This window comes from Lytechinus variegatus, chromosome 16 (assembly GCF_018143015.1).
Source record: "Lytechinus variegatus isolate NC3 chromosome 16, Lvar_3.0, whole genome shotgun sequence".
NCBI lineage: Eukaryota > Metazoa > Echinodermata > Echinoidea > Temnopleuroida > Toxopneustidae > Lytechinus > Lytechinus variegatus.
In genome coordinates this window covers 26,072,607-26,089,856 of record NC_054755.1, presented here as the reverse complement: position 1 = coordinate 26,089,856, position 17,250 = coordinate 26,072,607, and the positions used below count along the sequence as shown (strand labels likewise).

General features: G+C 36.9%; 1 protein-coding gene across 3 annotated transcripts; it reads right to left on the bottom strand.

Annotated features, from left to right (window-relative positions):
• Positions 1-763: 763 nt before the first annotated feature.
• Positions 764-16,297, bottom strand: LOC121430141 (monocarboxylate transporter 6-like). Of its 3 annotated transcripts, none has more exons than XM_041627420.1 (6): positions 15,426-16,296; positions 14,903-15,004; positions 7,153-7,355; positions 5,794-5,934; positions 1,672-2,610; positions 764-1,285 (listed from the first exon to the last, which is right to left on the bottom strand). In XM_041627420.1, exons 3-6 carry the CDS (start codon positions 7,328-7,330, stop codon positions 1,137-1,139), a joined length of 1,407 nt encoding a protein of 468 aa, XP_041483354.1. In that variant the 5' UTR covers positions 7,331-7,355; positions 14,903-15,004; positions 15,426-16,296; the 3' UTR covers positions 764-1,136. The 3 variants fall into 3 exon arrangements, with proteins under 3 accessions (XP_041483354.1, XP_041483355.1, XP_041483356.1); XM_041627421.1 differs by having other exon boundaries at positions 16,118-16,296; XM_041627422.1 differs by lacking the exon at positions 14,903-15,004 and having other exon boundaries at positions 16,118-16,297.
• Positions 16,298-17,250: the final 953 nt, after the last annotated feature.

Below are 17,250 nucleotides of genomic sequence, written 5' to 3'. Positions count from 1 at the left end.
TGCATGTTAAGCCAAACATAAAACCTAATCTAAAAAACAAGTAAACCCTGATTTTTATCTTTGCATTATTCTGAACCAAAAACAACATATTACAATCCCAATTAACTCTAACCCTCTGACATATTAAGACAGGAGCAACTGTCGTATCACGATTCTGGTGGGTGTTTCATAAAGCTGTTCTTAAGATACGAATGACTTTAAGAACGACTGGGGATCCTTTCTTGTGGAGAATGGTATATTCATTGGCGATGATTAAGCGCGTAACAAAGGATCACCAGTCGTTCTTAAAGTCGCTCTTAACTTTAACTTAACTTTAACGGATATCTTTATGAAACGGGCCCCTGGTTGGGTAGCGCAGTGTGTGCTTATGCATCGCGGTGCTTCACTCTATGGAACCCCATGGAGGACATAAAAAGGTCATCTCGAACGCTTATGCACAAGAGTTTATGTATGTGGTTTGTCGATCCTATCATCACGTGTGCTCAAACCGTTCAGATCATAAGGTCAACGCAGTTCTGTCGTAACGTAGTAGTACGCGCGGTTGTCATACGTACGCATTGACATTCTCTATAATATAGTTCGAGCCCTGGGGAGCGTTTCATGAAAGGACTTGTCAGACGTTTTATCCGACAAGTCCTGTTTTAGCCGACAGGTACTATAGTAACAGTGCTTCTGAACCAATCGGAATCCAGGAAAGTTGTCAGATCTGACATGTCAGATCTGACAACTTGTCGGACGAAAATATTGATGAAACGCCCCCTGGTCGCGACTTTCGGATGGTTGCGTCAAAAGTCGGTCCCAGACGTAAATTATCATATCTGATTTATACAGTCTCACACAACTCAATTACACAATGGACGCGTAGTCTTGTCATTACGTACGAATGGTTTCAGAAAAAGAGCATACTCTCAGACAGTACTACAGATCAGAGTACAGAACCAAGCGTATCTTTTAACAAGACCACGCAGACCCCATGAGACTGAACTGAATCAGACTAAAGACAGACAAAACATCTAGCCATCGGTAGAGTTCGCGAATTGAAATAAGCCAGATTGATAGGACAAAATCGTTTCAAATGTTGATAAACAGAGCTTTAAAGCGCTGACTTTTAAGTTCATCCACATGTATTCTCGAAATTAGAGACGTTGTTCAGCCACGTTGTGATGCTGTCTAGAACATCGTCTGATGATTATAAGAAGGACACCAAGAATGTGTGCAATAGCAGCGATGCCTCCAAGGACCAAGAAAACCGTCTCAAAACTCCCGGTGTAGTCGAAGAGAAATCCTGGATTGAAAAAAAAAACATATATGATGAGACGATAATTACATTTTTGTCTATAATTTGCAACCTTTAAAAATATATAAATGTTGTCACTCGTTTCATGACAAGGTTTGCGCTTGATAACTGACCTAACATATATATACTGCAAATGGACAATTAAGAGTACTGTCAACACTTTGAAGTGACTGATTTGAATTGCGTTTTGAAATTGAAAACGACCGCTGAAGAAAAAAAAAATGATGTCTTACTCTTTCTTTCGCTACGATAGAAGTTTTGACTGTAACGAGGATCTCTGATTATAGGAAGTGTATCCACCTGCCATGTAAGCGGTGGTATTCTTGACTGACGACAATATTTCGAGAATGAGACTTAAAGTATACATGACATACCCGAGAATGGTCCGGCGATTAATGTCCCGATCCCTTCTAATGCAAAGGTGAAAGCAATTGCTGCTTGGAAATTTTTCGGTGCTACAATAACGGCTACGACGGCATCGACCACGACAGACACACCGTACAAACTGGCACCAATGACGAAAGAACATATCAACAGGGAATGTAAGGTAGAGTTCAATGTCTGTACCATCAATGTCACTGCACCGCTAAGAGATAACAAGGCCATAACATGCGGGCTCCACATGGGCTGCCAGTGAAAAACGATAGCTTGCACCGCACAGGAAGCCATGCCACCGGCCGCGCCGACGGCAGCGAGGTAGGCAGCTCTGAATGAATCCACGCCGACCGAGATCGCGTATGACGTCACGAAGAGGACCCAGCCATAGTTGGCCAAAGCGGAAAGAATGAGCACCGGAAGCATGAAGACGGTGAAATATTTCTCTTCTCGGAATATCCGGAAGTCAAACGTGTCCTTGGTTGATTTCATACAGCTTCGGCACGAATTTGCACTTGAAGCCGACAGTTCTTGATCTATCGATATTTCGACTTCGTTCTTGCCATCAGCAGGATTGCAGACGCCATTTCCAACGTTGTAAATCTCTCCCCCTCTGTCACTATCCCCCAGTACACCACTGACAGTCATTTTAGTGTCACAATCAACTTCGTCCGAATGAGTTGCAACATGCACGAAGTGGTTCCTAGGTGGCACCATTACTGCGCCAATGGGTAACTCGTTTAGGAGAAGGCCACCGAGTATAAGAAGCGTCCCACTGAGACCGTAGATTCTTAATAATTCGGCCGTCAGGAGAGGTAAGAGGGTAGACCCTGCCGATATTCCAATGAGGGCAAGGGAATTCACGGAGCCAAAACGTGGTCCGAAATGCCACCGAAGAGTCGTCGTCGTTCCTAGGTTGGAGCCAGCTGAAAAGAATCCTGGAGAACAAACACATGAATATACATTTCTAAGAGATCATATATCCAAGGAGCAGTTCATGAAACATTAAATTGTTATAAAGCTTCTAAAATCTTTGTATGTAATTGTTTCAGGGTGAAATTATCAGTGAAAAACACTAAAGGCCTAATATTTTGTTTCATGAAACGCTCACCATAACGTGAAATCTGACCGTGGAATATAATATTGTTCATTGAAATACATCGACAAATGGGATTGAGGAATCACAAAATTTACTTAAAGTGGAAAGGATTTGACTGAATTTTTCTCTAACCCTATGGATTATATATTACTCACAGGTCTCAACGAACGGAATATCATAATAATGTCAAAATTCAATATATTGAGTCTTCTCTTTGTCATCATGTCTTGTGAATATGATTGTATTTGAGCAAGAAAAAAAGGAAGTAGAATATGAATTGAATATGATTGCATTTGAGCAAGAAAGAAAAAAAAGGAAGTAGAACTTCTTCATTAAACATTTTCATTAAAGAAGTTCACTCTGAAGAAAGCTTGGTGTAAAAATAGCAGAAAAAAGTTATTAAAATATTTGTGAAGGAAAATCCGTCCAAGATATCAGTAAAAAACGGTTAAGGACTCGTTTAAGTTAAAGATAAATAAAAAACAAATAAACAATATCGACCATAATAATCTATATTAAAGGTTCATGGAAGATTTGGAACAAATTAAATTGTGTAAGAAAAAAAATGTAGAATAAAATCACTAAAGCTTATGGACAATTAGAGAATCGATCTTGATTGTCGAGATCACTATAAATGCTATTTTTTCGTTCATTCTCAAGTTAGTACAAACTCTTTGTTAACACTTTATTTTGGGAAGCCTCCGTCATACATGTACAAGGCGTTGGCGATAGGAGGATGGCCATTACATTAGTGATTTCAAAGTTAGTTTACACTATATTTTGGGAAGCCTCCATTACATGGTCTCACATGAACAGAGTACTTGATCTCGGATAGACTTCAGGAAAGTGTCAATTTAAGGAAAATAATATGTACAAAAGTAATGGGGAGTTGTAAAAGTGTGACGTCATACATGTACAAGGCGTTGGCGATAGGAGGATGGCCATTACATAAGTGATTTCAACATTCAAAGGCTCAAAATTGTTTTCCCCGATAGTTCCCAAAGACCAGTGAAAATTTGGGTGCTTTTTTTTTCCTGTTTCATGGAAGCTAGGTTGTCCGAAGGGTTTCAATCTACTTTAATCCTATCTAGGCCGGGGGGGCTTGCCCTTCAACAATTCACGCAATATTTTCGCCGTGTGATTTTTTTTGACCGCGCGGCTCGCGGACTTTTTACTTTTAAGTCTTGCGTATCTTTTGAGACCAATTTTGCGTCACCCGGGTACGCGGTTCTGAAATTACGCAACATTTTGTACATGTATGTTAGACTAAAATTTGCTCAAAACCTAATTTCGTGTACTGAGTCAATGCAAATTATGTTTTCAACCAAAAATCATAAATGTTTGTGTAATTTTAGTTTTGCTGGCCTAAAGGGATTTATCTTATGTCGTTTATGATCTCAAAAGAGTCCCCGACAAAGTTCATTGAAAAAAACAACAAATTAAACACAAAAGGTCCAAAAACAAACAACATACATATGAAATTGCAAAAATAATGTAATACATTGGATAGTGATCTGATATCGCAATTTTTCGGGTGTATTTGCTAAAAACACCACAAAGAGTTTCTACACCAAAATTTAGAACATTTTTTTATTTAGGGAATTTAAAGGAAAAGGTAAGATTTTGCATACTACATGTAGTTACGCAAAAATGATCATAATCAAGTTATAGCAATTTGCATAAAATAAATTGATATAGAATTTTGTAGATTATATCCCAGACAATCTCCATGCCAATTTTCGACGGGATCTTGCGAGATATGAATGATCTCCCAAAATACCCCGGCCTTTATTGTAGATATAGGGTTAAGTTTTTCTTCCATAAATAAAGTTTTAATGTTTACTGTCTGCAATTAATGGCCGATATCTTAGATAGAAACTGATAAGAGCATGAGGAAATAATCATACGAGCTACATCAGCTCAAACAAAAAATACACAAGTCAAGTTGAAGTCCAATATCCTATCAGCACCACGTGTTTGCATATCAATGCATATCTTATTGTTCAGGAAAAGGCTTATGGGGAGAATAAACGGATACCGGAACACGAACAATAGGAAAATGTGAACAATGAAGACCTGTGTAAATGAAAAAAAAAAATGAAAATACAGCCCGAGGAGAATGAAGAAATACAGAAGAAAACCCAAAATCAATAAAGCGGGGAATAAATATGAAAAGTGATAGGGTAAGTGTTAAAAAGTACGAAGAAAGAAAAAAAAGTGAGGAAATGTAAAATGATGGAATTTGTCGTAGGGTACGTCGTTGTATTAGCTAATGAGTAGCAGCAGAAAAGGAATAAGGGGGAATGGGAAGAAAGAAGAGAGAGTGTAAAGAGTAGTGAAGAGGAAAAAGAAAAACAATGATACAGCACGTCTTCCCTAAACAATCTAATTTCTACCACATTTCGGTAATTTTCGTACTAGCATTGAATTGAATACATTTCTATGATTTTTTTTGCATTGACTTTGTACACGAAATCACCTTTTAGAGCAATTTGGGATCTGACATGATATTACAAAATGCAGCGTAATTTCGAAACCAAATACTATGGCTTCAGTAAAGCGGTCTCTGACGATGAGCAAGACTTAAAAGAGCCCGCGAGCGGCGCGGTCAAAAATTTCGCTCGGCCGCGAAGGTTAACTGCCTCAATTATGTGATGTCGCACAATGTCATTTGTGCCAGGGGGTTCTATAAATACATAGGTTTGGATAATACGTAGAAGGGATTATTTTCTTGATTTCTAGAATACGAATTCATTTTTTTCAATTAGCAGTAACGGCAAAATGGCAACGCAATTGAAACTAAAATATCATTTTCACCAGACAAATTAACAACTTTGAAACTCTGAAAATATGCTTTATAATTTTCTATTTATATTTATCCTTAGATTTAAACAGAAAGTAATGTTAAAACACTGACATTGCCAATTGAAAAAAGGTTAAAATCTGATCTCTAGATAAGGATTGAGACAGTCCATTGTCGTAAATAGGTAAAAGAATATAATAAGATGAAGGGTTTTCTCACCTGCTGATACCAAGAGGCACCCCGTCAGATAAATTGAATTTGTAAAAGCCGTGCAGAGGGTGCACAACCCTGTCATGGTTCCACCAATAATCGCTACACGCCTTGATCCCAACCATTTTATCAGTGGATTCATCACCAAACCTGGAGAAAAAAATGAAAATTTCAATTTTTAATTTCAATTTCAAAATCACATAATAACAATAATCCGCTTTTATATAGCGCTTAATACATCGGAACGACGTGTCTAAGCACTTCAAAGATATATTATTACCCCGGTCATCGGATTCAATCAGTCATTCCCGCACACAATGTGTGCACATCCTCCACTCCCTGGGGAGTATTCCAGTCAGTCGCCGGTGAGGCGCACACAGTACTGGACACGCTACAATGACTTTCACATCCTACCGGGTACCCATTTAGCACCTGGGTCGAGAGTGGCAAAGTGTGGATTAACGCCTTGCCAAAGGACGCGAGACCGCGGTGGGATTAGAAAACACGACCCTCTGTTTACAGGGCGAGAGTCAGAACCACTACACCACGGCTCCTCCACACGATAAATAACAACCGCTTCATACGTCGATTTTGATTGCATTATTGGGGCTCATCAACATACTCCACCTTCAGATGTGAGCCAAATTGATTGCTACGGGAATATAAATAACCGCTATGCACTTTTAGCAGTTTTCTGCTCGAACCGGTAGCCGGTCAAAAATATATATCTTTTAATCACATTGGACATGATTGAGATAGCGCAGGTATCGCCCAGATTTATGTGCTCAAGGCGTATTATAAAGTCATGTATATTACCCGGGCTAAGATATTCCGTGTTTACATGTGATCGGCTTTTGGTTCAGAACCGAGAGCCGATGCAAAAGCCGATCACATGTAAATACGGTAAATTTGTCTACCGAATACGGTACTTGCAGCTTCTTGTGGAATTACTTCCTGCCGGTACCCATTTACCTCAACTGGGTAGAGTGCAGCGGAATGTAGGTAAATTTCACAGCAAGGTAACCGCTTTACTTGCAGCAACCGCTATGAACATTGAAACTATTAAGCTTAAAAAATATTAACTTAAAAGCCCAACACTTAGTAATGCAGTTAGTAATTCAGCCCGTAACACAACCTATTAAGCTAGGTTATACCGCGCACTTCTTAATAGCTAACTGCCAACCACGACATTCTTCAAAACTAACCGCTTTAAAATCGTGTTTATGAGCAGACCTGACAAGACACGTTCGCATTTCATTTCAAAGAAGCTTATAAAACCCTTCACGAACTTTATTTTGTCAAAAGCTTCTAGGACAACCGGAATGAAAAATTGGCAGATAAAAAGTGTTTTTAAAAAATGTAACTTACAAGCAAGTTGTGTAAAAGCAGCGTTGAGAGAAAGGATGAGTCCAATGGTGGTGTAGTTGGTGTTCAAGTAGACAGTCATAGCTGGAAGTAGGACACCGAAACTCTTGACGACCCCCTTTCTGATGAATGCATCGGAGAACCTCCCTATCCACACGACGGTATGGCGTCCTATCGCCATATTTTCTTAGTTACGGAAGACCAATCTGCATGGATGAGAGAGCAAACAAGTTGCACAATGTCATGGTTACAAACACTTCAGTCAGTCTGGAAAGCCCCTGTGTTATGGAGAAAATGAGCAAGATTTATCCAAGTCCTCTCGCGGCTGAATTCATATCCCTGCAAAATCTCGTGAATTGTGAGACTTTTTTCTCAAAGCATTCAACCATTTTCTCTTTGAGTAAAATTTATTATTCTTGTACCATGGGAAAGAATAAACCTTACCCTATTGCTTATTTCTTTTGAATAAAATATCATAATCATTCATAACATATCATTTTCATAAACCAGTGATGCTAAGTATCAATATTCTAAAATTGTAAGCATCGGAAAACCTCGGGAAAGCGCTTTGATCATATTTTTTGTATATGTTATGTTATGTATGTATGTGTGTATGTATCTAAGGCCATTGACCTTTGCCAGCTCTCCAGTAAAAAGGTAAAAAAAAACATGATATACAAAAATCTATCTTGACTGTCAGGATACCTTGAAAGTCAATATTAAATAACCCTTTTTCATTATAACCATATTTATCATCACCTTATGATGGAAAACATACATTTTCTGATATTTCGAGGTCGTTGACCTTTAGTAGTTGAACTTTAAAGGCTAGTAGAGGTCAAATCTCGCTTTCATCATAATTTAAAAATGAAATTGGTGATGGTTTAATGCTTTAATCATAATTTTTTAAAGTGATCTGTGGCCAGATCAGTCTATACTACTACAAATAAACATGAAAATTCTCACAATGGCAGCAATTTTGGATATATGCAAATAAGAGGCCTTTCCACCAACTGGATTTTTCGGGACTTTTAGTATGTCATTTTGGGGTTTTCATTGAAATGCATTGTGCTGAATAAATCAACATCAAAATCTTAACGGAAGGTTAAGTTTTTGAAATGTCATCATAACTTACAAGGTTTATGGACCTAGTTCATAAAACTTAGACATAAGGGTGATCAAGTATTGATAAACATCCTGCCTGAGTTTCAGGTCACATGACCAAGGTCATTTAGGGTCATTGAACTTTTGCCATGATGGTGGTATTTGTTGATTTCCATCATGACTTTGAAAGTTTATGGATCTGGTTCATGAAACTTGTACATAAGAGTAATCAAGTATAACTGAACATACTTTGTAAGTTTCAGGTCACATGACCGAGGTCAAAGGTTATTTAGGGTCAATGAACATTTTATTACCATATGAATGGCGTTTTTTATTATTCTACTGTCGTTTCAAAGTCAGCACTTCTGCTATAATGAATAACGTCATGCAGGTGAGACTGCCAGAGGCGGTTCACTTAGTTGATCACAATTGATTGTGAAGTGAAATACATTGAAATTTCTACCACATTGGCAAATTTCGAGCACACATGCGAAAATTTGAAATATCACGGGATTACATAAAGGGGAGAAAATACTAGCAGGGCAGGTTCAAACTATTTGACTTTAAAAATAACATTACAAAAATGCACAACAGAGAATCTTTTATGGATTTTGGAAGGCCAGTTGTGCCCTCTTTATTCAGTAAAAAAAAATGCGATCTACAATTCCATTAACGATATAATATTTTAATTCATATTAAAAGCTGATTTTTTTAAAAAACAAAGTTTATCGTTAAAACTCTGTGAATTAGAACAAGCTGGAAATCTCTCATCATGTTTCCATCTTGCATCTTATCAAGTTTCATTAGCCATTAATGAAATGATAGAACTCATTCGTGTTATTGTGTAATAGCTCATATAAACATCCGCGCTGTGACGTACGGGACATTTGTCCATGTGTAAAACGAATGGGGAAAGTGAAGTTTCATCAGAATTTATAATTAACTTGATGTAAACCAAAGTTAAGTTTTGCATGGATTATCATGATTAATATATATTTCTTTCATAGCATACACTGAAACAAAACATAGCAAACACTTTACGACCTAATAAATACTATGAAAGATGTCTTGCAAATAATTCCATGTGTTAAACGAATGGGGGAAGTGAAATTTCATCAAAACTTATAATTAACTGGATTTAAACCAAAGTAAGTTAAGTTTTGCATGGATTATCATGATTGATATATATTTCTATTATAATATATGATGAAACAAAACATAAAAACAACTTTATGACCTTACAATAATGAAAGATTAAATTAATAACATATGTCAACAAGTACGCTAATATATGCGCCCTTGTTATTTATTACAAATCATAACTTTATTATCAGCCTTTTACCAATATTCAACCACCGATACAATATTATTTGTCTCAATTTACATTGTCTTTGCTCCTTATTGAAAAATAACCCTAATTAGAATTACATAGAAATCCTATGGTGTGTCTCGTACGTCACACGTTTGTCCCGTACGTCACAAAGCTTAATTAGCTGGTATAAATAATCATGAAATTAATTCAGTAAATTCACTTTGATTTTTGGATGTAAAGTAATATAAATTAGAACTCTCCTAAGTGTGAAGAAAAAAATTCAATTTTTTTTAGAATCTTAAAAAACATATGCTGAATTGTGACGTATACGGGACACTGCCTGTTGGACACCAGATAATTAACTTAATTAATCAATTTTAAAAATCATTTTTTTTCTCAAATGTTTCCACGAACTTAGCACTATATTTGATTTTGGCTTCAGAGGGGACAATAGCTTGGACCTGCCCTGCAACATTTAGGAAAGAAAACAAAGGAAAAGAAGAGAAAAGAGAAGAGAAAAGAAGAGAAGTGAAGAAATGGAAAAGAGAAATAAAAGCAGAAGAGAAGTGAAAAGAAGAAAAGAAAAAAATTATAAGAACAGGTTGAAAAATGAGAAAACAAAAAGAGAAGAAAAAAAGAAAAAAAAGATAAAACAAAATAAAAATTGCAATCGTAAGCAAAAGAAAAATTGCAATCGCATCGCGAAATATTCTCCTTTAAGTTTGTTTGGGTGTCTTCGAGCAAAGTAATACAAACGAATATGTTTGTTTTGTGAAGCGTGCAAATACAGACATACCGTGACCCGTGGCAATGAATTAGGGTCATGGTGAAACGTGTCCCCCCCCCGCTCAACCAGGGTGACCAGATTTCACAAAATGAAATACGGGACAATCGACAAAAAAAGATCAACAAAGAAGGCTACACAGTGTTACACCCAGTGGTGTACCGTGAGTCACGGCATTGGGGGGGCACCAGCAAAAATTTTGATTCACCTAGTGAGCGCGCGAAGCGCGCTCTTTTGGTAGGTATACTGACTTATAGAGACATTTTAAGGACAGTGTCATTAAACGAATATGTATGTTACTGATCACATAATGCGAGCGCGAAGCGCGAGCTGAAATTTTTGTATATATTGACCCCAAACGGACACTTTAAGGACTATATTGTAGGAATCTATAAGAGTATACATATCTCACCATAGTAATCTAATGCGAGTACCAAGCGCTTGCTGATTTTTTTAGAATTATATGCATCCAAACACATAAAGCACCTGTAGTCATTGTAATCATGATTAACATGCACTTCTCACTAATCAAATATTGCGAGCGCGAAGCGCGAGTTAAAAATTAGGAAATTCACACCTGAAGAGGGGCATTCTAAGGCTTGTTTGTTGGAATTCACGTAGTCCATGCGTATTTAACTAACCAAATGATGCGAGCGCAAGCTGAAATTTTTTATATTCGGATCAGAAAAAGGGACATTTTAGGGACTGGTTTTAGGAATTCATGAAGAGCGGACATATCTCACTAATCCACTAATGCGAACGTACGTGCGGACGTGAAATGTTTGATATTAAGACCTTAAAATGATATGTCACTGCATAAAACAATAATAATTCGAAGTGCGAGGAAATATATTTGGTGTATATTGACTTGAAAACGGGAGGTTTTAGTACAACAGGATTATATATCTCGTTAAACAGACAATGCGAGCTTCAGGAACAATGAAGACATAGGCCCTGAGCAAATTATGTTTCATAAAGTTATGATATTTTTTTTATTTTTAAGTAATATAACATAATTATAATATAACATAATTAACAATAATTTTTCCTTCCCACTACGTTTCTCTCACTTTCTCCCTCTTTTTCTCTCCCCCCCGTTTTTTTTTTTGGGGGGGCCAGCCGATTGGGGGCACGTGCCCCCCGTAGTTACGCCACTGGTTACACCTGTGAATAATTATAAAGAATTGGAAGGGTGGGTGAACGAAAGAATGAAGGAGAGAAAGAAAAGACGAAGGAAAAGAGATGAATTGAGAAGAAAGAAAGAAAAAATTAAGGGGAAAATGAAGGAAAATTGAAAAAAAGAATAAAAGAAAGTTAGAATAAAAGAGCGAAAAATGTTACCGTCATTCTTTGAATTGAATACAGAGAGAAAGAAAAAGAAGGGAATGGAAGAAGAATACAATGTGTGAAAGACAACATAAAGGAGAGAAAGAAAAAAAGTAAGAAAAATGAGGAGGAAAGAAAGAATGAAGGAAAGAAAAATGTTTCCTTCATTCTTTGAAAGAAAGAAGCAAACAGAGAAAGAAGGGAGGAGGGAAGGAAGGAATTAAGAGAGGGAGATAAAGAATAATGGAAAGAATTAGAAGGAAAACTCAAATGAAGAATGAAAGAAAGGAGGAAAGAGAGGGAGAAAGAATTTAAGTGAGGATCGAGGGAATGAAAACATAATGGAAGAAGAGAAAGAATTTAAAGAAAAAGGAGAGGAAGGGAGGGGGGAGAAAAAAAGTTTTAAGAAAGAAAGAATATAAAACGGGAAATTTGATAAAGAAGACGGGTAAGAAAAAGGGGGAAAGAAAGAAAAATGAACAGAGAGAGAAAGGATCAGGAAAGACAAATAGGAAATAAAGATAGATGGAACAAAAACGGGCAAGCAGGAAGGATAGAAGGATGAAGAAAGAAGGATAGAAAAGAAAGAAAGAGGAAAAAATTTCAAACTTCAAGCAAAAAAAATCCAATCATCTAACAAAAATCATAATGATATTTGGTGTTTTTCAAATATAATTTTAGAATTAAAAATAATGTTTTAGAAATGAATAAAATTTCAAGGTGATTTTTTTTTACTTAAAAATTAGATGAAACATCGCGGCATCATACACAACAAGACTCAAATCGAAAGCTGAAACAACTAGATCTAGTTATGAAAACTCAATAACTTAATTGTTCCTCCGAGATTACATCTCCAAATCAGTAATCTGAGAACCCATAATATAGTCATACAAATTTCCCGCCGATTTTGTGATTATTTTGGCATGTTTGGTGGAGAGAATCTGCTCAGATCCTACATGCCTAGCTAGTAGCCTGCCACACAATGGCAGGAGGCCAGTTAGTTTACGATGTATTGGGTTAGCAAGAAAATCACCGTAGAACTTGCAAATCGATTTTATTGTTGTCTCTGCTTCGTCATCTGTTGGTTATTTTGATGAAAATTCGTCACTTTTAAATACATTTTGTTCAATATTCTGAAATACGGGACAAATATGCGTCCCGGGAAGGGTTTGTCGGGACGCCGGGACAAAGAAGCAAAATACGGGACAATCCCGGGAAATACGGGACGTCTGGTCACCCTGCGCTCAACATGATCTCAAAGTGTGCTGGTAGTGTTCATAGCAAAGTTCACGCGCGTCAAAATATCAAAACATAGTATACCGTGTGCCATACGTATTGTCACTCCCAATTACATTCCCGGGTCAATAAACTTTCTTTCAACGTTTATAGCTGAGCGCAATCGTCAGGTCCAGATTTGAAAAAAAAATGTGCTCAGAAAAAGTGCTTTAGGCATTTTGTGTTAATGCTGATTTATCAATTGTTTTAAGGTAATTAAGGGGTGCTGAATCCAAAAAGCCGTTTGCCAAACTTGATTCCGACGTTTTCATCCTCATATTAAACTATTTTTATGGGTGATTATATTTCACAAATTGGGGTCTATGCGTTATTTTTATACCCAGGGTTGCAAACATAATGTGTCCGACTGATTCGTCAGTCATCTTTAATTCCAAGATGGCTGCCATGATTCACAGCTGCTGATTGATAAATAAATAAAGCCAAATGTTTGATAATTTTGGGGCGATGTTGGCACAATCACATTGGGATATCTTTAACATGTCCGCCATTTTTCCTCGCACGCATAGCAGAAGCAAGACATGGACGTCGCTTTTCCGACGGCGGCGTTGGGAAGTCAACATCTAACCATAACCGAGATTAAGTTTTTGAAATGTCATAACTTTTAGGGTATAGATGTCTATTTCGTGATCAAGGTGATTAAAAGATAATATGTTAACAGAGCAAGAAATGCATGAAGAGTTAAATTCTTTCCAGGCAACTGGATTAATATTATTATAACATAAATAACAATAATTTCTGTTGGTTGTACCCATGAAATATAAGTCAAACAGATTTTTGGAAATCAATACATTGTGGGGAAATAGATGACGATCGTGGATAAGATTTGGATTGTCAACGATTACTGTGTTCATATTTGGGCTCTTTGTTAAAATACAATGGGAGTTGCCATGGGTACCGATATAGGCATAGAACATGAAGATACAAACAATACAAGTATAAACATGTACTTGTCATGATTAAACATTACAAAAACAGACAAAGGCATTATAAACATATGTAAAATCTCCAGTAAAAGAAAAATATCAAACCACCAAACTCTGAAATAAAGATGGTAGTAGGCCTAACTACAGAACAACAGCATACTGGTCCATGAACAAAGTACTTAGCATCAAAAGTAAAAAGTTCTGAATAATTTCAAAACTGAAAGTCCGTCTTGAAGACTAGAGAAAAATCTACAGTTAACACACTTGTAGATCACTGATTAATATTCCACCTTATTATCATTAACATCATTACCATTCGAAGTCTCAGATGAACGAATTTGTGCATAAATTAGCTCTGTACCAAGTTTATAAAAATGACAATTAAGAGCAATGAGAGATTTGGTACAGTTATTCCAACAAATATTAAAAAAAACCAAATGTTCAGAATAGTATTGTCACTTTACAAAGCCTCCTTAGACAGCCTGAATATAACTGGAAAAGCAGTAGCGTAATGGGACAAAGGTTTTGAGGGGGATCAGATATGGTGCATCGGGCAAAATTTATTTTTTAAACGCGAATAAGCAAAGCGAGCAAGCAAAATATTCGACATTTTTATTACAACAATCCAATGATGTGATAAAGTTTGACATATTTTGTGAATATAATTATATTGCACCCTTCCCTCTTTCCTTATTTTTCCTTCTCTTTTTCCTTCTTGGTCGTTAATATTTTTATTATTTTGGGGGGGAGGGCAAGCGCCCCCCAATCCGAAAGGATTCGCCATCACCCTCATCTCCTATCTCCGTTAACTCCCTTCAACCCTTTCGTGTCGCTATGAATAAATTATACACCACGCCTAGAAGTTGCGTTTGCACTAAGTATTTGAATTTAAGTATTTGAATTCAAAGTATTTGAATTTAAGCCTCGCATTATACAATCACCCTCATGAAAGAGGAGTGAAGGTTTATTTGATTTTTTAATCAATTGTAATTGCATGTATGCATTTACCTGTTCACTGGTGATGTGTACATGTTTTCAAGGTCATCAAGCCCGGATTGCACCCCTCGATGGGGTCATACACCACGTTGACAAAATTACCAGCCTGTACATCTATTGAAATAAATAGAGTAGATTCAGTTCAGTCAACTTTATTGCCATGTATTCATGATGAAAATCAAATAAGAACAACACTGCTTCACGATCATAAGGCCGGGTCATACCGCCCGAGCGTTGTTGGAGCGGTCGTGGAGCGGTAGGGAGAGAGGGTCAAATTTTGCTCACATTGGGGAAAAAATCGAAAACAAAATCTAAAACAAAAAATAAAACAATCGAAATCGAAAATAATGAACGGTAGCGAGCGGTGATGTTTTTTTCTCTCCGCTCCACGACCGCTCCAACAACGCTCGGACGGTGTGACCATGCCTATAGTATATGTGTAAAGGGGAGAGGGGATTTCAAAGGTATTGTAAATTTCATATGAATGATTTCGCAATACAGAACATAGTACACATGATGAGAGAACTGAACTTACCGAGTCCTTTGGTAAATATTGCATCTGATATATTTATATTCTCCTTGTGAAATTGGAAGAATTGGTCTACTATAGATCCTTGACTGACAAATCGAGTACTGACATGAGATGTGGGGTAGCCTATCATTCGATGGCTTCACAAGACAGTGCTCACTCATGACATATATTTATCTTTCTTCTAATTTCCCACATCTCGCAAACGTTTGTAAGAATCGTACATTGACCACCGCAGCAGTCGTTTTGTTGTGTGAGGGAACTTACCATGCTTATGGTGAGGCTGTGCCTATCGCCATAGCTAATTAAAGGCCTCTTCGGTGGCACTGCCACAACACGATCGATGTTCCCAGGTATTCACTATATTCCCTGATATTATACTGTGTATGACAACAAGTCATGAGCATGATGAGTGGCATACGTGTGTACACGGAAAGGCCTAGTGATATACAATGTCGGTCACGTTTATTGTAGCTTTGAACTGGGGCTTTGAATAGACATGCCAGAAATTCGTTTGAATAGAAGATGGGTACTGCATTCCGCTTTGCAGTTACCGTTAATGCATCATGATTGTATTCCGACAAACGCGCGCATGAATGAAGATATGGTTCCGCTGGAAGACTTTATGTTTACAGTAAAACTCAAAATTGCAGTATTCATGTGCATGCATTCACTTACCAGGGAATTATTGCACTTACCATTTGCGTTTCTTTGGCAGAATACACCTTTTAACCATTGCCAGCCAACATTCACACATGCATTTAATACAAGATGGAGTTGATCGAAAAAATAGACAGATGCGGTGTACGTATATACGGCTTGCTGACTGTATTCGCAGAGAGCGGAGCTCGAGCATCACTAATATGACTAAACAACTCACGCTAACCCGTACCCTATATCCGAATGGAGGTCTGTACTATTTTGCATCATTATTGATTATAATGTTCGGTTTCGCACCGCAACGCAGAACGCACTGCATAACAAAGAAGATGTATTGTCATTAAATGCCCTTCATGACAAAGGGCGACCAAGAAGTCTTTGTCAAACACTGGGGAATCAAAGCAGCAACTTCGTCCTGGAGACATATTTACACTTGATTATGAACAACAGAGTTAGTGTATATAAAACAGTACATGAGAAAACGATAAATTAGGACTATATCACTGTTTAAAGGACAAGTCCACCCCAATAAAAACTTGATTTGAATAAAAAGAGAAAAAATCAACAAGCTTAACACTGAAAATTTCATCAAAATCGGATGTAAAATAAGAAAGTTATGACATTTTAAAGTTTCGCTTATTTTCAACAAAATAGTTATATGAACGAGCCAGTTACATCCAAATGAGAGAGTTGATGACATCACTCACTCACTATTTCTTTTGTATTTTATTATATGAAATATGAAATATTTTTATTTTCTCGTCATTGTCATGTGAAATGAAGTTTCATTCCTTTCTGAACATGTGGAATACCATTATTTAAACATTTTGTGCTTCAGGCAATGAGGTCCTAATCATCAAATTCGTAAAAATTGAAATATTGTATAATTCAAACAATAAAAAACAAAAGAAATAGTTAGTGAGTGACGTCATCGACCCTCTCATTTGGATGTAACTGGCTCGTTCATATAACTATTTTGTTGAAAATAAGCGAAACTTTGAAATGTCATAACTTTCTTATTTTACATCCAATTTTGATGAAATTTTCAGTGTTGTGCTTGTCTGATTTTTCTCTATTGATTTAAATCAACATTTTTCAGAGGTGGACTTGACCTATAATAAGCATTTAGGCCAACGCAATTATAGAATTGACAATAATTTAGTTGTACTTG

Coding starts and splice junctions, on each gene's coding strand:
- LOC121430141 (XM_041627422.1), bottom strand. CDS start 7,330: ATGGCGATAGGACGCCATACCGTCGTGTGGATAGGGAGGTTCTCCGAT. Junction 5,935..7,152: donor TGCTTTTACACAACTTGCTT/GTAAGTTACATT, acceptor TTTTTTCTCCAG/GTTTGGTGATGAATCCACTG. Junction 1,286..1,671: donor AATCGCCGGACCATTCTCGG/GTATGTCATGTA, acceptor TTTTCAATCCAG/GATTTCTCTTCGACTACACC.